Raw genomic sequence first — 24,063 nt, forward strand, 5'->3', positions numbered from 1 at the left:
AGCCGCCAACAGGGCAGCCAGGGTCATGCAACAATGTCAAAGCACGAGAGTGGCTGCATCAGTGTACGGGGGAGCGCGAGCTAAACTCAAGAAATGTCGGCTGCGTTGTACCTTTGTACCCCTGCTCAGCCTCCCGCAGGTCGATCTTGGTGATGGGTTTGAAGTCGACGTCCCACAGCCGGATGCAGCCGTCCCTGCCTCCGGTGGCGAACCCTTCCTCGCAGGAGTACATGCTGAAGATGCCGGCCTGCACGCAGACGACAGCTCGTTGGTGCCGATCAAAGCCATGCGTTTTACAGAGAAGGTTTGGTTTCCTGTTAAGATAGGACTGAACTTTTGGGGGGTTTTATTTAGTCAACTAAAATAAAAAAATACATTTCCTGTGATCCTGCACCAAAACGAGAAGGCGTGTTTGATTTCGGCGCCTCAGGCTGGACGAGAGGACGCCGGCGGGGGTGGGGGGGACTCACCCCGTGGGCGGACTGAATCGTTCGCGTCAGGTTGAGGCCCTTCCACACGTAAATGTCCCCGTTGAGCGCACCGGAGTACGTGATGTCATCTTTAGCCGACGCCACACACAGGATGGTCTGCAAGTCGCCCGTCTTGCCGAAGATGCCCCGCTTGGGAGTGAGGGCGTTTCCGCACAGAGACCAGAACTGCAGACGGACGCAAAAAGCGAAGAAATGCAAGTTTTGTTGTTGTAACATGCAATTTTTATTTGAAGGTTTTCAGGGTCTCCCTGTGCACACGTGTGTTTACTCCGGGTACTCCGGTTTCCAACCACAGACCAAAGACATTCATGTTAGGTTAATTGATGACTCTAAAATTGTCCCTAGGTGTGAGTGAGAGTGTGAATGGTTGTTTTGTCTCGTTAGTCTCTATGTGGCCCTGTGATGGACTTGCGACCTGTCCAGGGTGTCCCCCGCCTCTCGCACAGTGACTGCTGGGGATAGGTACCAGTTCCCCGCGACCCGGAATGGAGAAGCGGGTAAAGAAAATAGATGGATGGATGGATGGATGGTTTTCAGGGTGGTATAGGTGGGCTAGTCGGGCTAAAGGCCTCCCTGGTGTTTACAATAAAAATGTTAAAATACCTAACAAACACAAATTTAAAATATTGTATCACATTTTGTGAAATTTACAACAAAACTGGTGCCAAACGGTCTCGATTAAACCTCAGAGTCTTTCCAAAGGGCTAACTTTTCACAGCCCTGATTATTTAAAGTCTTTCTTGGTACAGAATGATTGACAGCTGTCTTGTCCCGCCTCCTCGGTTTGCAGCTCATTTGGGCTCATTTAGTTCAGCCCAGGGTCAGCCCGAGGCCTCAGGCTTCAGCCAATGAGGGTGGACGAACAATAACATGCCTCCAGCACGAGTGTACGTGGGCGTGGTTTGTCGTAGACTGATTGGTTACTATGGAAAGCAAAATAAACATAAACAAGGTGGATTATTTTATTTCTCGCCTGTTTTCCTTAATGTGTTTGGGGTAAAAACCAGAAGTGAAGAGGTCGGGGGCGGACAGACAAAAGGATATTCAAAAAAAAAAAAAGGAAAAGCAGCAGAACTGAAGTTTTTCTGTGACCTGGTTTCAGTGAAAGGACTGGCTAACAACAAGAGTAGTAAACAAATCTTTAACGAGGTGGTTATTAACCTTTTTACATCCCAGAAAAGTCATCGGAGTGAGCTTCTCTTTAAATAAGGTAGGGTTCATTTAAAAAAAAGCACTTTCCAATACTGCATGTTCTGTTTGATTTTATTTTATCAGTGTGATCAGTAATTGTGTCAAGGAGTGTGGTGCAGTGTTATTCAAAGCTGTTTGACTGGGAAAAATCCTCTGAAATGATTATAGTTGAAACTCTTAATGAAGGGAATGAAGTTTGACAGAAGCTCTGTGTGAGCTTGGTTTTTGGTGGTTTGTTTTAAGGCTGTCTTTGTCCTGAAAAAGAACATAATGTCAGTTTATATCAGGTTTTCTTTATTTCAAACTGGATGCTTCTGTTGTTGGAATCCAAACTGCAGCGTTTTATTATATATCTGTTAGCCCACCCTACAAATATCCCCACCAGCCACCACTGAAGGATTTAATAAATCATCTAGTTAAGACTGAATGTCCCTGTGACTCCCACAGCTGAAGATCGTGTTTTATATGACCTGTGGTTTCTTTGTAAAGACAACTTAAACTTCTCAGCCTTTGAATAAACTCAAAACCTGTAACAAAACCCACTGAAAGAGTTTTATCTTCCTTTACTTCTCTTAACTGGGCTGTTAGATTTGGTAAACTTAGCTACCGAAAGAAAACCTGTAAGCATTTCCTGAACATTATCTTATCAAAAAGAAGAAAAAAAAAAGTCAAGTTCACAGGTGACTACTGTAATTCTTTTCAAGTCTCCGAATGTATTTCTTGACCACACGGAGACAAGAAAGGACAGAGCAGGCTGAGTGTTTGTCTGTCTGTCTGTCTCATGCAAAAATGATCAATTAAACAAGAAGAATAAAGGAAAACAGACCAAAAATTAAACTAAAAAAATTAATGAATTTATCAAATTAAAACAATTCTATAAAAGCCATTTAAAAGACTATAAAACAAAATACAAACAAGCAAAACAGGAAATAGTTAATTATATAATTAAATCTAATGAATAAAAGGAAACAATTCTATAAAATTATAAGATAGAAAACATGAAAAATCAGAGTAAAAGCAAATAAAAAAACACGCTTTGTCTTTCATGGACCTCTGACGTGTCCTAAAATCCAGTAATGACTTCAACATTTAGTGTTTAGTGAGATGAACAGAACAAGAAGCCGTCAGCTGTTACCTTGATGTGTTTCACTCCACAGCTCACCAGACGGTGCTGCTGAAATGGATCCCAGCAAATGTCAAAGATCTGAAATATAAAAAAAAACAAAAAACAAACAGGACATCCATTAGCGGGCCACGCTTTAGGGCCGAAACAGGAGCAGAAGATGAGCCTCTGACCCTGTCCGAGTGTCCCGTGGCCGAAGCCAGGATCTTCCCTCTCTTCCACTCCCAAACACACACCGTGTTCTTGGCATCCAGACCCACCGAGGCCAGCCTCTGCAGAGACACGAAGGAGGAGAACGGCACAGTGACGGCTGAGCGGCTTCGTTCAAATCAGCCGAAGAAACCGTCAGTTATTAAAGCTAAAGGAAGCGGCTAAAACTAGCTGAAAGCCTTGAAGCTAAATTTGATGCAGTTCATTTATAAAGCGCCAAGTCACAACTAATGTCGTCTCAGGGCGCTGAAAGTAACTAAAGGCTAACTAAAAGCTAAACATATCAAAACGTTAGCTAGAAACTAAAGTAGCAAAAAGGTAGCTGAAAGCTTAAAGTAGCAAAAAGCTAAATTAAACCAGAAAGTAGCAAAAGGATAACTAAAAGTAACAAAACGCTAACTAAAAGCTAAAAGTATCAACAGGTTAGCTAGAAGCTAAAGTAGCAAAACGTTAACTAGAACCTGAAAGTAGCAAAAGGCTACCTAAAAGTAACTAAATGCTAACTAAAAGCTAAAAGCATCAAAACATTAGCTTTTACACATTAGCTAAAAGTAGCAAAATGTCAGCTAATAGTAAAAAAAGGATGGCTAAAAATCAAAAGTAGCAAAAAGCTAGCTAAAATCTAAAAGTGGCAAAGATAAAAGTAGCTGAAGGAGACAAAAACAGCTGAATTGGATTTCAAAGAGAACAATAGTTTGAAAGCAGCTGATGAGATTTTAATGTATTTCTATGGTGAGAGTGCTCGTACACACAGTTAAATATTTTGAAAAGTATAAAAGTTACAAAACAAAAATCCTAGCACCCATCTCCTGAATGAGCTGAACGTTTTAAAGTACGCAGGAGTAGTTAGGTGACCTAAAGCCTGCAGAAAAATGACACCTTCACACAACGAGCTGCTGAGGAAACGGTCTCTCTGTGCTCAGCAGGAGGTTCAGACAGAGAACCCCCCAGGTTTTCTGTTGACGGACGAGGATTTACCACCTCCACGAGCTTTCAGCTTGGGAATTATTTGAAGCTTTACTTCCTGCAGAAAGTTTTTTTCTCCGTCTCGTCGTTCCTTGCATCAAACGCTGGACAAAAAAAAAAAAAGAAGTCGTTGTTTCTCTGCGTTTCTGCAGCACTGGAACCGAATAATAACTGGAGTTCCTTTCTGAAATAATCAGCTGCACCCAAGGCCTGCAACACGGAGTTCCTATTAAACTGGATTTCGGATTATTTCATTGATTCAGCTCCTGTTTGCCAGAAGCAGATATTTGTTTCCTTTCAACACCGTTTTTTTCTGGTTTTCTGACCGGAGAGGCAAAATAAAGACTACGGTTTACAGTTTTTCCCCCCGTTGGTCTCTGATGGACCTGCAGCTCCGGTGTCACTCCGTTCGAAGGAGGTGCAGCCAGTTTGTCTGCTGCCGTTTAAAGCCGAGACTGAGCTGGGCGCCAATCAGACGCCGATCCACTAAACCTGCACTCCAAACGCATGAGGCAGACGTGTCTGCTTCACCGAATGTAGGACGAGACGGTCAAGAGAAGAAGGAAAAAGGTATGGTCAATTAGCAAAATAGTTCACGAGCCACTTGATGGACTCAAACAAAACTCTCACGTTCAGCACCTTTCAAGATGGCAGGCACAGCTACGCAACCGCACCAAACACCAAATTGGCTACAGCTCAGCTGATTTTACAGATGTTGAGCTAAAAGTTGGTGTGGTCGTAGCTGAGAGTCATTCACAACTTGTGCTCGGACAGCTGACTGATGCGCAAGATCTGTTTTATGGAACTTTGCCCTTTAACTATTAGCGTCCACTGTGACCGTCTGTTAGCATAATATCTCATGAACCAGTGGACGGACTTTAACGAACCTCCGAGAAAGTAATCTTTGGGTGTACAGATACAGCTGATTAACTTTTGGAGTCAGCTCAATTTATTTTGTCCGCCTCAGCTAATTGGCTTTAGCCAACGCAAAAATGACTATAAATCGGTCCATTTTAGAGATACTGAAGTAAAATTTGGCGTGTTCGTAGCAGAGAGACATTCGCAACACGTACTTGGAGGGCTACACATTTACAACGTCTTTGCCTCAAACTGTGGCATTAACTGATAAAGTCAACACTTTCTGTCTGTTAGCAAAATATGTTATGAACCACTGGATGGATTTTAATGAAACGCTCAGAAAGTAATCCGTGGATGTACATCTACAGCTGGTTACCATTTGGAGTCAACCCAGTTTAGGATGGCCGCCACAGTGTGAGGCTAACTGACATTTAGCCTCCACAAGAATGGCTCTAACTCAGTCAGTTTTACAGATAGTGAGCTAAATGTGGGGTGGTAGTAGCTGAGAGTCAACCTCAACACACACCCTGACACTTTTTGCATGCATGAGATTGTGCTTTAACACCATTTATATTTATAGTGTTAGGTCCAGTGGAGGCCCAACAGCTACAATAGTTTGATTCAAGGGTGTTTTCAGATTCCGTATCAATAATCCGTGTTTTGGATATGTGTGTGGTTGTGTGTGTGTGTGTGTTTGCGCGTCACCTGTCCGTCAGCGCTGAATGCCAGGCAGGCGATGCCGTGCGTGTGTCCGTCACGCAGAAATGAGACAGTCTGGACGGTGAAGGAGTCCCACACGCACACGTAGGGATCCTTCCCCACCTGACCCGTCGCCACCAAGGAGCGCTCCGGGTGCAACGCCAGGCTGCGGGGGCGGGGGGGAGAATGGAACCATTACAAACAGGAAAAAAAACAAATTCACTGCAAACTAGGAACGAATGGATGACTCCGTCGTCTGATAAACTCTCAGAAAGCACTGCTTGCGGAGATTCCGACATGAAGACCTCGAAATAGAACATCGGGCCGGACGGGAGACGATCGATGAGAGGATCTGGTTTCTCATCAAACTCTGACGAAGAAGGTCACCTTATGGTCTTATCTAAAGGTCGGCCATCGAGTGATACCACCCACTTAATGAGCTGATGACATTTGGAGCAGAGCCACAGAATCAGAACAGCTTCAGCCTCCATGGACTCATATGGATCCATATGCTTGGCGATAAGTTTAATGAGGATAAAAATATATATTTATATATATATATATATATATATACATATATATATATATATATATATATAAATGTTTTAAGTGTTAGTTGGCCTTTGGTACACTTAGTTAGCCTTCCGGTACCATTAGTTTATTTTATTTTAGTATATCCTAGCTTTTATCATTTCTAATCTGTTCAGCTGAGGTTTTGAATTCCTAGTTTAGTTTATGTTAACTTATCATCAGTTTACTACATCTTTGTATCTTAGTATCTATCTTATATGTTCCTCACTTTATCTTTAGTGTGACTTAGTATGACTTGTTTTACACAAGTTTATTTTAGCTTTTTACATCCTAGCTTACTTTTTCATCTGTGTATGTTACTTTTAAGCATTTATTTCATTTAGATTATCTTTGCTCCTTTTTTAGATAAGTTTAGTTTAGCTTTTTATATTACTGCGTGTGTTTTCATGTTACTTTTGCTCTGTATTTTCTGTGTTTTTCATGCTTTAAAGCACTTTGAACCACCTTATTGCTGAAAAGTGCTTCATAAATAAATTTGACTTGACTTGAAAAAAAACAAAATTGTGATCTTTGGTAACAGGAACAAAAGCTGAATGAATCACAGAGTCTATAGGTGGAATATAATTTGAAAGGAGATATAAAGTTAAACATCTATAGTGGTTACATCATAAACTTAACAAAAAAAAACCTCACATAGATTATCACAACAGCAACTAAAGCTAATATAAGCAGCTGAAATATTAGCAAAAACAAGCGCTGCTAACATTTAAAACTTGTAAGCCATAGGTTTTGGATTAAAAAATAAAACAAATGAATCATAACACAATGACATACACTGTTCAGCTAGCTACCAAAAAGAGTGAAGAGAAAGGAAACACGTTAGCATTAGCTTAGCTTGCTTTCAAAATTCACTTTCAAGCTCATTTACATTTAATTTTCACCATTTATATTGAAGGAAACACTAACTGGGGGTTTCTGATATAACTTAAGATTAAAATCTTGAATAGTTTATGAACTTTTTTGATTAGCAACAAGCTACGGAAGTTTTCCCTCTAAAGCACTCGCGAAAGTTAGCTAGCGAAACATTAGCATGACTACGCTAAAACAAAAAGTATTAAAGGTACTGAAGTTTTCAGAATAACTAAGAGTGTTTTTGAATTATCAGTACTTTATATTTTGTATATTTCACTCATCCCATATGGAACTAACATTAAACTTTTGTTTGTTTCACAAAAAAAAAGGTATATAAATTTTACATGAAGTAGAGAATATACTAAAAGTCAGCTTATGTAGTCAAAATTACTGAAATTTAAAGATTTAGCTAACGTTAAAACCCTTTTGGTTGTTTAAACATTATTTAACTTAAGAAACTTTATAAAGAACATAATTAGATGTTATGAACTTAAGGATTATTAATATTTAAGGTTGATAATATTGTTAGCAGTTCATTTTTTATCTGGGATTCATTAGTGGATAAATGTTTATGTTAGCACGGCTTATGTAATTTGTTTAAGTTATTATTAAGAAAGTTACAGGTTATATAAGATTTTTCTTCTCCCTGTTCCTTTTACACTCAATTGTATGTCATTTTACTGAGCTTTGTTTGTGGATTAATGGTCATTTCTCAAAATGGATGAGTGAAATAAAATAAATGAAGTGAAAGATTCCATTTACGAATAAAACCAACCATTAACGAATCGCCCCGCAGGTATGTATGCTGCTTGTGTTACATGCGTCTGTGAGAACAGGTGAGTGTGTCTGCAACAACAGCAGCAAAAATAGAACAGGTGTGTCAGCCACGACGCCTCATTGATCTAACACACACACACTCCTCCTCAAACCTGGCAGCCAATAAATCGTCAAAGCTGGCATGGTTGCCACGGCAACCACATCGCCCAAGGGCGCCGAAGCTGAAGAGAGTGCGGAGTCAAGGTCGGACGTGACAAGTTGGATAATACCTGCCAACTTCCTCCTCGTTTTACAGGATTTTATTTACACTGGGAAATAAAAGACGCGCGGCCGTCTTTTTATTTTTAGGAAATAATCTCAACGATTATTCGACTGCAGCCGCTGCTTCCGTGGCTCCCGCCAATGGCGCGAATGCTTCACGTCTAACATTAACGGGAGCGTTCCTGGAGGCAACTTAGGGGCTCGGCCGAGGAGTGTGTTGCGGGGAATGGTGTGTAGAGGCAGGTGGAGACAGCGCATGGGGTGCTCTGGAAGAGCTGTGTGTTGCCGGGCAGATGCAGGGCTCAAGGACGAGATAAGAATTGCAAAGATATGTTTCGGTGAGAGAGCACGATATTCACTCTAACAAAATATGTAGAAAAAAAACACAAATGCACTCAACACCTAATTAAAGTGTTCTTCTGCAGGGGTCACCGCAGCGAGCGAACTCGCACAGAAGGATTTAGCGATTGTCTCCCAGCAGATGCCCTTCCTGACGCAACCTGGGCTCAAACCTGCAGCCTCGGGGTTACAACCCCATGGCACTGGCCGCCGGTCTACCACAGCACCACACTGAAATGAAGCATTATGTGTAAAAGGAAATTACCTGAGAAGTGATTTATGATTTAGGTGTGTGATAACGTCCAAGGAAGAACTCTTAAGTTATCGTGTAAAGTCCCTGAAAGACCATCAGCAGGCTTTAACAGCGTAACGTCCCTGAACGGCCAGAAGATCTGGTCACTGGTTGACCGTCCTTCTTTAAGAGAGGTCGGGGAAAAACCAGGTTAAGCCATGATTACAATCGGCCCAAAGAAGAGAAGAAGAAAAAAATTTAAAAAACAGGGCTCATCCCATGTACAGACGAAGGGGAAGGAGGAGATTTTAACAGCTCGATAATGTGGTGTAGTCCATGAGTGTCAAACACCAGGCCTCAAAGGGCCACTGTCTTGGAAGTTTGAGTTTTTTCTGCTCCAACACACCTGAATGAAATGGTTTAATCACCTCCTCACCAAATCATCAAGTTCTCCAGAAGCTCGTCCGCAAGTCGTCCATTTAAACCAGGTGTTTTAGAGCAAGAACATTTAAAACATGCAGGAGAGCGACACCTGAGGAACGGAGTTTGACTTATGCGGTGTCTTTGTGTCTGGGGCAATGACTCACTGGCTTCAAAGTTGTTGTTGCATGTCGACACAATTAAAGCCTTTAAACTGGGCGGCTCAGTGGTTAGAGCAGCCGTCCTCCAATGACAGAGTTAGAGGTTTGATTCTTGGTAGTAGCCACATGTCTAGAATTGGAACTTCTAGAATTGCGCCGCTCAAGGTGGCTGCATGTTGGAGTAGCTCTATTACATTCAATCTGAGATATTGCTTTTGAAAACTTTATTCCTCTTTTTTTCTGGATGTAAATCACTTTTTTTTGGATGATTACTTCCTTTGGTATTGGATGGTGTGCAGCTGGAAGGATTTTTACTAAAGCTTTTTTACTTTTGGACATTTTGTTATGATGCGTAACCATGACAACAAGTGTTAAATGTGAAGAACCCTGAACTCCAGTCATGGCCAAAACCAAGAACACCACCCATATATCCACCGGAGGTGAAGCTCCCAGGAAGCAGCTCGCCACCAAAGCTTCCCGCAGGACTGTGTCTCTCAGGGAGATCCGCCACTACCAGAAGTCCACTGAGCTGCTCATCCAGAAGTTGCCCTTCTAGCACCTGGTCCAGAAGATCGGCCCGGACATCAAGACCAACCTGAGCTTTCAGAGCTCGGCCGTCATGGCTCCGCAGGAGGCCAGCGAGGCTCACCTGGTGGGACTCTTTGAGGACACCAGGACCGAGGATACATCGGGACAGACCGCTACAAGAGACCCTTCCTGCTCACAGCCATCAACTCTTTAATAAAACCAGGATTATGAGCTACAACAACATTTATTTCCCTTTGGGATTAATAAAGTATTTTTGAATTGAATTGAATTGAATGTCGAAGTGCCCCTGGGCAAGACACTGAACCCCTCATTGCCTCCGATGTGCCCCACTGGTGTATGAATGGAGTTTAAACGCACTGATTAGACTCTATAGAATGATTTGTTTAGATTAGTTTTGTAGTTTGCTGTATGGATGTGTGTAGATGTGGTAAATGAGGGCACAGATTGTGTTGTAAAGCGCTTTGAGTAGCCTGGTTGGCTAGAAAGGTGCTATATAAATAGACTCCATTTAAACTTTGTTTTCCTTGGCTGAAAAGATTCTTGAACTGCTGTATTCCAGGTAAATTATTTTTAATGCAACACTAAATATTCACCAAATAAGATAAAAGTTAAAGGTTGAACAATATTTACAAGATGACCAAAAGAATGGCACAACAAAAATCTATCCAACAACTTTTTTCACCAAGGCCCAGTCGTAAATTGGGATTTACTTTTGTAATAATCCAATCTGGTGACAGAGACAGACTCTTATTTTGAAGAGCGTCCGTGAGCTCTATTTTGATACGCCCAGGTTTCGATCCTGAATTTTGCCCTCCCACTTAATTCTAAAAGTTTGAACAGAAATCGCACATCATCAAAAAAAAAACTGCCACAATAAAATAAGAAAGACAGAAAAGGTTGGCATGGTGATTCCCGCCTTTTGTGGAGAAAAGAGAAGGGGGAAAAAGGGGCACAGCAGCAGCCCTTTAAGCAGCCGCGGTTCTTCTTCTCTTGTTTAATTTTAGCGTTGTTTCATATTCAAAGTATCAAACTGAACGAGGAAAGCTTGCCTATATAAAGATAAAAAAAGACAAAAAAGGGGATATTGCCTGGTAATCCGTTGCTTAAGAGTTTGGGTATTTTGGTGAGAAAGACAAACAGCTAAGCTTATATTTTAAAGCTGACTTGTGTTGTTACAGTGTACTGCAGCTAGATGTGTTTTTTTATGTTTTAGGCACGGCAAATGGCGCGATTCCAGTGACGCACCACAATACGACATTCCCGGTGTGTTTTCGGCTTAAATTATGTTAAATTTTAGCATGAGCTTTTAAGGCAAACATCTGAACTTTGAACATGAGGTCCCTGGACATTACACGTTCACTTTTAATTATCTACAGTGTTTTATGTAGACCATATGACAAGTTAAAAAAAATAAATTAATTAAAGTTAATGAGAGTTTGGGTGCTCACGCTTTGTACTCTGAGGGGATTTGAGAGAAAACCTGAAGTCCTACAGCAGTGAGAGACACTATATGAAAGAAGATTTTTTTAAAATGCTTACGGTTTGATGTATAAACTGTATAAGGAGTGTAAAGATTGCGAAAATGACTACAGTTTGAAAATACTTTGGGGACGTTCAGACAACTCAAAGGTTATAGCGTGTGACATCATTACAGAAAGCTGAACATTTTGTGGAAAAATCCCCCAAAATCCTTAAACTATCGAAAATGCTAATTCAGCCATGTAAAGTCTAATATTTTGTGACCTGTTTAAATGTTGATTAATTGTATTATGTCTGAGCTGTAGAGCTCCAAAGAGGGCTGGGAGTTTTCTCACTCATATAATCAAAATCCCATTAATGTCTAGGAGGTTATTTTCTGTACATAATGGTAGTAAATCTAAAAAAATGTGGCGAAAATGGAATAATAACAGCCGAGTCGTAATCAGAATTCTTAGGTGGTTATGCATCGGCGCTCCCAAATCCTAAACACGTCCCTAAATGTTGACCTCTGACCTCCCCCTGCTCCTGCGTGGTGCTGCCGATGACGAGGCAACCTCCATTTCCCACTCATAAACAACCAAAACCTGCGGCTCGAAGTGACAAAACAAGAGGAGGTGAGTTTATTTATAGCGGGCAATGAAATCAGGACAGACTTCTATAAATAACCCAGAGGAACTCCTCCCGTGTGCACGAGTGTGTTTGTAGTGAGCACAACAACAACAACAAAAAAAACTCCCCTCCTCTACCTCCCCGCACCACCACCACCACCTCCATCCCCACATCGACCTCAAACACGACAGATATTTTTATATCCAGCAACATCTGCTGTTACCTGCAGCTTTTTACGCCTGAAATATTTTTTAAAAAACACACACACACAGATGAGAAAGTTAACTGTTGGCTCACCGTGCGTTTCAAGAGTGAATCTCATACACACTCCTCACCTTTGATTTGAGGTCCCAACAGTTACCTTTTAAAAGCCACGTGGTTAGTTTAAAGAGATCCATCGAAGTGTCAAATGAATTGTTAGCACAATACCAAGGAGGAAAGACATCAGCAATGACCTCAGAGACGCAAAGGTCGCTACCCATCAATCTGGGAAGGGTTAAAGGTCGTCTCCGAACCATACGGAGACCATCATTTTGCAGAGAGAGAGATTATTCACAAGTGGAAAACATGTAAGACAACTGACCATCTCCCCCAAAAATTCACCCCAATGTCAGACTGCGCAATGCTAAGAGTAATGATTAAAAAAATTTAAAAAAACAAGAGCTCCATCTCAGACTCTACAGGCCTCAGTCAGCAGGTTAAAGGTTAAAGTTCATGACAAGAAACCAAACACATCACACCAAGGGTGGAGGGGGGAGGATTTGAGCTTGTTTTACAACTTGTTTCCCTAGAAAAAGCAAAGTTACCGTATTTTCCGCACTATAGGGCACACTGGATTATAATACGCACTGTCAACGAATTATCCATTTTCAAACTTTTGTCATATATATATATAAGGCGCACCGGACTATAACACACATTAGGCAAAACAAAACAGCCACCAGTGATTGTTGCGGGCTAAAATGCCTGATTTCGCGGGGCATTTTCCTAAAAGTCACTTCTTTTTTTTTTTGCTAAAATCAATAAAAAAACCATAATTTTTAATATAAAACAAAAATAATTACTAGTTTTGTAAGATAATTACCAAAAACATGGACATTATCAAAAGGAGCTTTATTTGAGAACTTTGATAGCTTCTAAACTGACATTCATGACCATTTCTGGATTGTCCCTGGTCTGCAGCTCTCCTCACATGTTTTCCAGACACAAAGTGTTTGTCGATGCGTTTATGTTCCATGATTACACCGCAGGATGTGCAAAACGGCTTCCCCCCCACTCTCGTGCAGCTGGGGAGGAAACTGGTTTGCGCGGTCCTTTGCTGAAATCTTTGTGGGCAAATTTGAAGCATTAGCGCACATTTTGGCTTCGGTCGCTGCTCCTGCACGCTCCCGGCATTCTGATGTTAACAGGATGTGACGTCACGTGTCTTCTTCGTGAGTTATTTGGGGTTATTTTGTATTCCACACTACACAAACCCACAAAGAAGAGACGAGACCGCAGAAACAATAAATATTGGGTTAAAGTTGCGGTGTTTTGGGCAAAGTTGCGATTTCGTGGGGTTTGCTTGATTTTGAATTAATAGCTGCAATCACAACAGCGCAAAATCCTGGAGGGTCTGAGATATTGCACCGAAGTAAGCGTCAAGTATAAACGCCTCCACCACACGCTGCTGCAAATGGTGCCGCCTTGTAGTTTACCAAAGTCATTCTAAAATGACATTACGACTTCTTATATATATAAGGCGCTCTGGATTATAAGGCGCACTGACGTTTTTTGAGAAACTTGAAGGCATGAAGTGCACCTTATAGTCTGGAAAATATGGTATTTTGTGTAAACAAAAAGATAAAAAACCCTGCATAAGTCCTTTTAAAATCCAGGTTGTAGGGCTACAAAATAGAGTCCTACAGTCTAGCTCTATAGGAGTCACTTCAGACCAATAAAAACAGTAACTTTATTAGAATAGCAGCTCAGTTTCAGTAGCAAGTAGTTCTGATTGCGGTTTTTTTACACAGTCGAGCTGCTCGGCTGTGTAATTTCAACAAATGCTGCTTGACGTGATCACGTTTTCGAACAGCACGGAGCTAAGCCTCCTTTTGTTTCCAGGCTGTGGAAATCAAATATGAGTTTTCACACTGATCCAGAAAGCCCACAGGACAGACGAGGGAAAAGTGGAGAAACCGGAGCCAAAGATTGAGACTTTTTTTTTTTTTTCGGAACTAATCGTTTCTGCTCCTTTCTGCTCTCTGCGGTGTGTCGCTTTGTTTCCTCGCAATGACGGTCTCGATTACGGCTCCAGCCCTTCGAGGGCCGCAGCGAAGAGTGACAGAACCCCCCCCCCCCAAGAGATCTGTCTGACGAATCGGTGCGCCTGGAGTGACTGCCAGCAGATTGTGGGAACGTTCGCGGCTGCTGGGCAAATTGGCAGTGGGATGCTGGATGGATAATTTCTTACTCATCGTCCTAATGAAGACCAGTGAGCTGTGAAGGCACAAAGCCACCAGGCCTGAGCAGCCTGCTGCTGCTGCTACAGTCTGTCAGAAGAAAGAGGGCATGTGTGAAACGAAGGAGGGGTCTGGGAACAGGAGTCCATGTTTTTAGGCATGGACTCTGAGTCACAAACAGGAAAGTTCAACCTAATTTCTGCTTAATAATCAGGTAAATATGACGTATTATTAGACGAGCTGTCTAATTATACGATGTGCCAAACAGCGTCAGTGTCGATCTGTGATATAAAAGCCTCGGGTCAAACACTCTTCATCTCCCGTGGGATCTAAAAACTCAAGAAAGGTTGCAGCTTTCCCCGCCAACAAAAGCCTCTGCAAATGCAAAACAAGCAACTAGGGACAAAAGTACAAAAAAAAGGAAAACAACAAAACAAAGCGACAATAAAAAAGGGAATGAACTTTGGGATAGAACACAAGCCAAATGAGACGCAAACTAAGGCAAAAACGAGGCCAAACAAAAGTGATGAAGCAAGTACAAACTGTAAAAAAAGAGATGCAAAACTCCCAAGATACAGTACTTGAACTCCACCACTTGAGGCAAAGAATCCTCCCTTTTCCGGTTGCGTACCATGGTCTGAGACTTACAGGAGCTGACATCATCATCGGCTGAGAGCTGACCCAGTGTACGCTGAAAGTCGTGGCTTGATCACACCAACACAACCACATCGTCAGCAAACAGAACAAACCCTGAGGTTCCCCAAACCTGACTGCAGCTTGAGGCTGTGTCCATGAACACCATAGAAAAATGATGCAATTGGGGGGGGGGGGTAAAGGTGCAAAACAACTAGGAACCGGTGCTGAAATGATTTCATTGGGGATAACAGGAATAACGCTAACAACGGCAAATAAATGTCTGTTTGTGCAGCATCCTTTAGCCTTAACAAAGCCAGCAGCATCTTTTTTTTCCCCCCTGACAGTGAACGCCTCGCCGATCTATGAGCCACAAGCCAGGAGGCGCTGGTTCTACCTCCATCGCGTCAGCCTGCTGACGGAGCCTCAGAAGCGCCCGAAGAGCTGGAGACGTCGCCACTGGTCGGCCTCAGCTCGGCGCGAGCGGTTCTGCCTAATCGGGCAGAACTGAGCTGTTTAATCGTGATGATGATGATGATGATGATGATGATGATGATGATGATGATGAGCCTGCAGGCCACTCTGAAGGCCTCTTACTGCGAACAGACACACAAAGTCCACAACTCCTTTAAGCAGAACTGACATCAAGAAGTTCATTTATTGAGGAAGAGTCGTCTTTTCTTTATCGTCGTCGCCTTCCTCTATTAGTATCATCTTCTTAACATGCTGCTTTATCTTTTATCACTGTCTTCTTCTACTACTATTATTGCTGTTTTTGTCCATTTTGTCCTTTTCTTCTTTTTCTGTCTTCTTCCTTGCTGTTATTGTCATCTTCTTCTATTTTTTTCATCTTCTTATTCTTCTATTTTTGTCATTTTCTCCTTGTCATATTTTCTTGCTATCATTTTCTTCTTCTTCTTCTGTTGTTGTTGTTGTCTTCGTCTCCAGATTTTTATTTTCCCTTCTTTCAAACTGTGATCATTTCCTTTTCCAGACGCAGGGTTGGATTCACAGCTTTAAACTAAATCCCATGGAAACGAATCAAACTTTGTTTTTATCTGTTTGGTGCTGGAAATTTAATTGCTCACGCAGATAAATAAAGTTACTAGTTAAAAATTACAGGTTTGCGCCCAACAAAAAAAATAACAGATTTTTTTTTCAGATTTAATTTTTCCGTAAATGTTTCTTTTCTTTTTTCCAGCTTTCATCCCGCTGTATCATGAGAGGTAGCTTTGGTCAGAAACTGGTACAGCAGATTTGTACCTATAATATCCTGAGTCACAGATACACCAACAGGATTAGTTAAAAACAAACAAACAGCTTGAAGATTTGCTGAAAATTCAGTAAATTCAAATGGTTTAATCAGTGATTGGCCGCCTGCCTCCACAGACTGATACGAGTGGGAGACGCAGCTGCTCTGAATTTAACGTAACGGTGCAAACAAAAAGGGACAAAACACCGTCTACCAACAATCATCACTACATTTTATTCTACTGGAGGCTAGAAGTAAATAAATCTAGACTGGAAAACTGATGAGCTACCAGCTAATCTGACCGGACTAAAGTGGATTACTGCTGCCGTCCAACTGCTCTAATCTCAAATATTTCATGTAAATGCTATTTTATCAGACCCTCCAGACCCTCCAGGATTTTGCGATGTTGCGATCGCAACTATTAAGGCAAAATCAAGCAAACCCCGCAAAATCGCAACTTTTTGCAACTTTGTCCAAAACACTGCAACTTTCCTGCAACTTTAACCCAATATTTATTGTTTCTAAAGTGATTCACAACCGTTTCTGCGGTCTAGTGTCTTCTTTGTGGGTTTTTGTAGTGTGGAATACAAAATAACCCCGAATAACTCAGGAAGAAGACGCATGACTTCACATCCTGTTAACATCAGAATGCCGGGAGCGTGCAGGAGCAGCGACCGGAGCCAAAATGTGCGCTAATGCTTCACATTTGCCCACAAAGATTTCAGCAAAGGACCGCGCAAAACACCGCAGTGAAGTTAGTTTGAAGTTGGATATTGGATATTCTGATATTGGATATCCCTAAGTGAACCACCGCGCGTGAGAGAAGGGGCCGGCAGAGAACGGCTGGCCGACATTAGCGTTCCTGTTTCGGGTCAGCCGTGAGCCAGACGCCGCTAACTCAGCGGAGCGCGAATATCCAATATCCAACTTCAAACTAACTTCACTGCGGTCGCAAACCAGTTTCCTCCCCAGCTGCACAAGAGTGAGGGGAAGCTGTTTTGCACGTCCTGCAGTGTAATCCTCGAACATAAACACATCAACAAACACTTTGTGTCTGCAAAACATGTGAGGAGAGCTGCAGACCAGGGACAATCCAGAAATGGTCATGAATGTCAGTTTAGAAGCTATCAAAGTTCTCAAATAAAGCACCTTTTGAGAATGTCCATGTTAGTTGGTAATTATCTTACAAAACTAGTAAGTATTTTTGTTTTTTTATATTAAAAGTTATGTTTTTTTTATTGATTTTAGTAAAAAAAAAAAAGCGCAACTTTTCATTGCAACTTTTAGGAAAATGCCCCGCAAAATCAGGCATTTAAGCCCGGAACAATCACAAAAAATGTCTGCGAAATCCTGGAGGGACTGTTTTATAAACCTTTACATTGTTGTCAATTTCATTTACACAAATACTTAAATGGAATTCCGCGTTTTTTTTTACTAATGGCTGCAGCAGCTAGCTGTAGCACATGCTGTAGAAATGTCATGATATATCTGCCAGAAAACCTGTTTAAAATAAAACTGACAGCAGTGTAAAAGTACAACTTTGATCATCTGCTGAAATGATTAGTAACTGATAGGAAACTGCAAGCGGTACAGATTTCTGTCCATACGTGGAGAAATGTGTGGATGTATTTTTTTCCATAAACAGAAAAAAACAGAAGAGACGAAGTAATGTAGACTGACGTACGACCTTAGGTAGAGCCCACAGATCAGCAGTTCTCAAAGCCTCTGGTCTGGATCTGAACCGGACGACAAATCAATCTGGACCCAACGCACAAAGTATAGGGGCGGCATTGCCTCAGGAGGTAGGGGTTCATCCTGTAACCGGAGGGTTGCCGGTTTGAGCCCCAGATTTGCAGCAGCTTTTTAAAAATGATTATGTTCCGTGCAGGGGTCAAGATCTACGGTAGTGTTTTTGAGACGAGTTAGAAACGCCTGTGGCAAAATTCGGATGAGTTTGAAGCCGGCTGGAGACGACCACGATGACTTTGTGGCTATTTTGAGAAGAAAGCTGTTGCACAAATGTTTTGAACATGTTCAACACTCAGCTGATGGGGCTGCACACCTGTGTGACTCAAGCGAGGAAGTTGAGAACCTCGTGAAAGTTGCAAGACATTCCGCAGACATCTGTCAGACTGCAGCACATGACTGAAACAGAGGAGCGTGTGCACCACCATAGTAACTGTACGGTATCTGAACTGTGGCATGGATTTTAGTTTTTCTTTGTTTCTAAGGCCGGGAGGTGCAGGCAGACTGGAAGAGGAGCTGCCTCTGCAGTAGAGTGATGCTGCTTCATGAAACAAAACCATTAAAAAGAAGAAATTTTGTAGAAGAGAAACGATCACATGACTTGAGGGAGTCGTATCCGTTTTCAAACTCTTCAGCGAGCTCCCTGAGTAAGTTTGTCTCGTCTCTGTCAACATCAGCATTAGAAACAGTGTGTGCCCTGTAGTGGCCTTCACCATCAGGCAGAAGTGTGAACTGTCCAATGGCCACGATGAGTTCATCCTGACATTCCCCAATGGTCAGCTTTTCCTTCTGAAACCTAATGGATGTGGTCTTCAAAATGTTGCCAATGTCAAGCATGTTTGACAGAAAACACTCGCTGCAAATATGCTAAATGGCTTGAACTTGTATAGCACTTTATCTAGTCCAAGGACCCCTACATTCAGTCATTCACCCATTCATCCTCACATCCAAACACTGATGGTGGTGAGCTACATTGTAGCCACAGCTGCCCTGGGGCAGACTGACAGAAGTGAGGCTGCCATTACGCCGGCGCCACTGAGCCCTTTGGCCACCACCAGTCGGCAAGGCAGGTGAAGTGTCTTGCCCAATAAGGCACTGGCTGAGATGGACGGAGCGGGGGCTCGAACTGGCAACCCTCCAATTAGAGGACAAACCCTTACCTCCTGAGCCACTGCTGCAAGACGCCATTACTCGAAGCCAGTTACATTTTAATGGCTGGCAATAGTCTTGATATTTTAAACAAGCCTCCATGCATGCTCCATGTTTATTAGCCACGGCTAGTGCCACATTCAAGTGCTCCTTTGTCTATTCACGTTTGCCAAATAAAGGCTGGTTGAATCTCTTTGAGCCTTGAGAAAACGCACCGGTTTTTGTCGGCTAGACGTGGATGCAAGCGGCAAATCTCGCACCACATTTCAGCGAACTTATTGTTAGCTTCGAGCCATGACACGTCTTGGAGATACTTTTCCGAAAAAAAGTCTTTTCTTCAGCCCTGGCTCTTGTTGGCGCTTCTTTGGAGGTGGCGAAAACGCCAAAGAAGCTGCTTAACGTCTGTTGTTTTTAGGACATATCCGACAGCCGTTGACAAGCAACGTGTGTAGCGTTAGATGAGATAGTGGTGTTGGTAACGTCACGGTCAAGTACGCAGACGTGTGTGGTAACACAAGTGACTTTGGGTACCGTATTTTCCGGACTATAAGGCGCACTTAAAAGCTTTTAATTTTCTCAAAAAACAACAGTGCGCCTTATAATCCGGAGCGCCTTATATATGGAAGAAGTCGTAATGTTTTTGTACGACTTTGGTAAACTCTAAAGTCGCACCGCTTGCAGCATTAAGGCTCAGTTATAGTCAGGGCTCCGAGCACAGCGCACTGACTTGAGCAAGCGGTGGAGGCGTTTATACTTGACGCTTACGTCGGTGCAGTATTCTCCGAAAAGACAGGGGGCTGTTTTGTTTCGCTTAATGCGCCTTATAGTCCAGTATGCCTTATATATAACAAAAGTTCAAAAATGGACCATTCATTGACAGTGCGTCTTATAATCCAGTGCACTCTATAGTGCGGAAAATACGGTATTCCTGATTTTTGTGGCGCATGCGTACCTGCATACCAGTTATGTGCACCTCTGAGTAAAGTAAGGCTTTCAATGCCACCAGATGAGCAGAGTTTGCTTTTATAACCACTTATAATGTGGGGAATTTATTCTCTTCATACTGAACTCAGTAATTCAGATTTCTTATATTAGCTGCCCAACAGAGGTTAGGTAGTGTTATTCCACTCTGAGCTTAGAGTCTCTGTAAGACTTGATGGAGCAGCCTGGGTGGTTTCTTGCTCCAAATAAAATCCAGAATAAGACTTTTGACCTTGTGGAAAAAAGCTACAGAGTGAAAGATTGGAATAGATTGAAACAGATATCACAAGCGTGGGAAGATATTCATGTTGACAGCATTAATAAAAAGAGCCAAAAAAAAAGATTCAGGAGGGACCATCACTCAGAATCATCTTTAATTTGGGTCATGATGCAACAAGATAAAGATTCAAAACACAGCAGCGAATCTACAACAGAACAGCTAAAAAAGCAAAGAAAAAAAAATCTAGATTTTGAAATGGACCAGTCAAAGTCCAGACCTCCTTTCTAAATCACTTTCTACTGCATTTGTTTGTGTGAATCATGTGATTTTTAGTCTAAATAAAAACATTCAGTCTACTAAATCTTTAACTTAGATTTCATTTCTTTCTGCTTCAGTTAAATACTGAAGTAGCAAATGTAAAAATGCACACGTCAGTTTATTTATCTGACTGGTTACTTACCAGTATTTATGATATTTTAATACAAAAGTTAGTTAAAGTTAGTTTTTTTTTCTTAGACAGTTTCAGGTTACAGGTAATACAGTGTAAAATACAGATTTTTTTATCATTGCAGAGAACGTGGTAAACATTTTAATCAACGTCGTTTTAAAAACTAAAACTAACTCTTGGCCCATATCATCGGGCCTCGTGTCACATTTAGTTTGGAGGTCTGTACAGAATATTAGGCACATATTAAACTGATCAAAGTCAGATCAGATCATTGCATCTCCAATTTTCTGCTTCAGATCACTGAGTTTCAAACTAATCAATAAAGCTTAATGTGAACTTCGGTTTTCGGCAGGAAGACATCAGATCTGCTGCTTTGAAACTGAGATTTTTACTGGTAATAATTTGATTTTGTCAGTGATGTTAACGACTGGAAACATCGCTTCAGTGAAGATTTGCGTGAAGGCGTATATGTGTGTGTTTGTATCCAGGTCGGTGAACGAAAGCTTTCCTCTGCTCCAGTCCAGATTCACTCTGATCCTCAGGACCCGCTTCTGCACAACGAGAACTCTGGAAGGAGCTGGCGGGGACACCACTGAGTATTTACCCTCTTCAAACAACAGCCCTCGAAATTCAGACCGGGCCTTTCCCTTCCTCTGCTTGGAGCCTGCTATCGCGCCAATCATCCAGCCTCTGCTGTCCCCGACGTCCACGTCCCAGCTGTGACTCCCTGAGTTAAACCCCTCAGAGCTCAGGACAGAGTACCAGTAATCAAACCTCTCGGGATTATCAGGAAACAGCTTTTTCTCTTCTTTCCTCACACTGGTCAGACCCTCGGAGAAGACGAGTCGCGGGTGAGCAGTGTTTGGGTCCAGGATGACGGGACTGTAGGAGACCACGTCCTTCATCTTGTTCCAGATGTTGAAGCCCAGGTTGCCCAGGTGTTTGGCCTGGTCAATCAGAGCTCCGGAGGGCAGCTGTGGATCCTCCAGCTTGGGGCAGAGCTGGACTTTGTCCACCACGGCCTTGTAGTTGTTCAGGAACGAGACGTCATCGGCTCTCAGCTCCTCCTCTGCGGCTCTGATTGCGTCCGAAAGAGCTGCTATCTCTTTGTTCAGAGCCTCCATCTTCCCCTTCACCGTCTTACTCTTCTGCTCCTCTTCCTTCCTCAGTGCAGCCAGCCTGGCCTCCTCTTCCTCCGTCAGAAACTGGTGAAGCTTCTTGAACCGCTCCCTAATCTGCCTCTCCGTGAGTCCGGCCTGGACCGAAATGTGTTTCGCCGTGATCTCAAACTGAACTTTAGCCGTCTTCTGCAGCTCCAGTTTGCTCTGCAAAGGCTTCAGAGTGTCCTGGAGTTTCTTCCTCTGCTGCTGCGCAGCCTCGTCGAGGGGTCTGAACTTGTGGTTGGCGTGCTTTTCGGAATCTCTGCAGATGAGACAAACTGGTTCCTTGTGGTCCAGACAGAAGAGCTTGAGCTTCTCCCGGTGCAGACCGCAGAGAGCCTCGGTTGAGTTGAAAGCCATTTGGCGTCTGAGCGGAGCTGAAAACACGGCAGACGGAAAGCACAGTCGGTCACCAACCTCCCTCGAACTGCCTCTGAGTGCGCTCTTTGGTCCAACTCACCTTCAGTGTGTGGCGTGTGAGAAGACTGATGCAGCAGCAGCGTTGGAGCTTTCTGTTTCTTCTCTCCTGCTGCCCGGTGAGGGGCAGAGTTTAAATATGTTCGAGCTGATGTCTCACTTCGAAACTGAGGTGTGTTTCTTTACAAAGTCCAGAGCTCTGTATATAAACTGTTGTAAAAATTTATTGATAAATTGGGGTTATATATATTTATTTATTTTTTAAACCAGTACATGATAATCTTTATTAAGATTGATCTATGACCCATGCATGTATAAAAACACCGAACAAGTATGTCTTGTTTGGAAGGGTTGCAGGAAAAAGCCTTTTCTTTTAAAAGGGAACATGGCAGTGCTACACAGGTTTGTAACGTTTCATTTGAACGAACCACAAAATGTCTGAAACGATGCCCTTTGGCCAGATGAGACCATGTAGCCATTTTGTCTCTGAGTCCAGTTGAAACAGACAGAAAGCACAGTCAGTCGCGGCTCCCGTCGCTCCACTAACTTCCCTCGAACTGCCTCTCCTGCAGCTGGGAATTTGATAATTTCTGCGTGCCTCTGTGCGTCGACGAAGAATCAGATCCTGTTTCCCGGTTTAGTCCGTGCGAGTCGAGGGTGAGGGGCTGAGCTCTGAACTTGTTTGGAGGCGATGCTTCACCTGGAGCTGAAGTTAGTTTCATTTTTAAAGGCTGAGTTTAAAATTACCATCTGCATTCGCAAATTTTGTACTTTTCTTTACACAGTTCGGAACAGAAGCTTCACGAAACTGGAACGGCGTTGGAGTCGTTCGGCTCTGATTGCACTTAGTAAACCTGAAGCTCTTCAAGTTTCTCTTTAGAGCAATAAACTCAACACTGACAACCCAATAAGCTCTATATCTTCCTCAAATCTTCCTCAAAGAGACTCTTTGATTGCCTCCCGGTCATGAGTACGGACAGCCGAAACGCCAGAGATTTTGTACAGATCAAGAAAAAGTATACATACTAAAAGCACAGAGACTAAAACAAAAAAAGAAGCAAAGAAGAGCTGGAGTAAATATGGCAAAGCCGCACACAGAGCGCCATTTTTTGAAAAGCAAACAGAAACTCCTCACACTAGCTGTCAAGAACGGTGGTGGAGGGCTGATGATTTGGGACTGTTTTGCACCTTTGCAGACACTGAGCCGGCCATGAACTCGGATTATAGCCAGGGCGTGGGCTCGGCCCCTTATCTCCAGTGATAGGCAGTTCTGATGCTTCAGCAAAGCCAGGCGTCTCGGGCAATGATACGCTTCCAAATTTACGACAACACTTTGGGGGAAGGACCTTTGCTATTCCAACATGACTGCGCCCCCGAACTTGAGTGGCTGCACGACTCGTCCAACAACAATGCCCGACTTCATAGTGCTTTACTAAGAAAAGAAAAAAAAAGGGAACTTCCCAAAGAAACACACCAAGATCTGGTGGAAAGTCATCTAAGAAAACAGGAAACTTTTATAGCTGCAAAAGGAGAACAAACTCCATATTAATCAGGTGGAGAGAGTACTAAAATACTCTGTTGAAGTTTTACTGAAGTATAAGTAAGGTTGCTTTTGTAAAAATCTACTCAAATAAAAAAAAAGTAAGTCAATAAATGTGTACTTTGAGTAAAAGTTACTTAGCTTTTTTTTTACAGCAAAAGAGGGTCTTTCCATTATGATGCATAGAGGACAAGCTCTTGAATTAAATACAAAGCTTCACAGTTTAATATCCACCCACCCATCCATCCATCCATCCATCCATCCACCC

General features: G+C 42.5%; 2 protein-coding genes across 11 annotated transcripts in view; both read right to left on the reverse strand.

Moving 5' to 3' along the window:
- Positions 1–24,063, reverse strand: part of LOC108247401 (echinoderm microtubule-associated protein-like 6) — an 81,993-nt gene that overhangs the window by 47,785 nt on the left and 10,145 nt on the right. For all 10 annotated transcript variants that reach the window (XR_005232677.1, XR_005232678.1, XR_005232680.1 and 7 more), the window contains exons 3-7: positions 5,545–5,704; positions 2,979–3,077; positions 2,818–2,886; positions 471–656; positions 112–247 (exon numbers count right to left, since the gene is read on the reverse strand). Coding sequence is in view for 6 of the 10 variants with exons in the window: in XM_037973708.1 (XP_037829636.1) it covers positions 112–247; positions 471–656; positions 2,818–2,886; positions 2,979–3,077; positions 5,545–5,704 (650 nt within the window). In the remaining 4 variants the exon portion in view is untranslated. The remainder of the gene's footprint in view (positions 1–111; positions 248–470; positions 657–2,817; positions 2,887–2,978; positions 3,078–5,544; positions 5,705–24,063) is intronic.
- On the reverse strand, positions 20,940–22,206 carry LOC119616704 (nuclear factor 7, ovary-like). The gene has a single exon (XM_037973709.1). It carries the CDS (start codon positions 22,196–22,198, stop codon positions 21,038–21,040), a length of 1,161 nt encoding a protein of 386 aa, XP_037829637.1. The 5' UTR covers positions 22,199–22,206; the 3' UTR covers positions 20,940–21,037.

This window comes from Kryptolebias marmoratus, linkage group LG22, assembly GCF_001649575.2.
Source record: "Kryptolebias marmoratus isolate JLee-2015 linkage group LG22, ASM164957v2, whole genome shotgun sequence".
Taxonomy (NCBI): domain Eukaryota; kingdom Metazoa; phylum Chordata; class Actinopteri; order Cyprinodontiformes; family Rivulidae; genus Kryptolebias; species Kryptolebias marmoratus.

Bases quoted from the DNA above. Each gene is read 5' to 3' on its own strand.
- LOC119616704 (XM_037973709.1), bottom strand. From the start codon at position 22,198: ATGGCTTTCAACTCAACCGAGGCTCTCTGCGGTCTGCACCGGGAGAAG.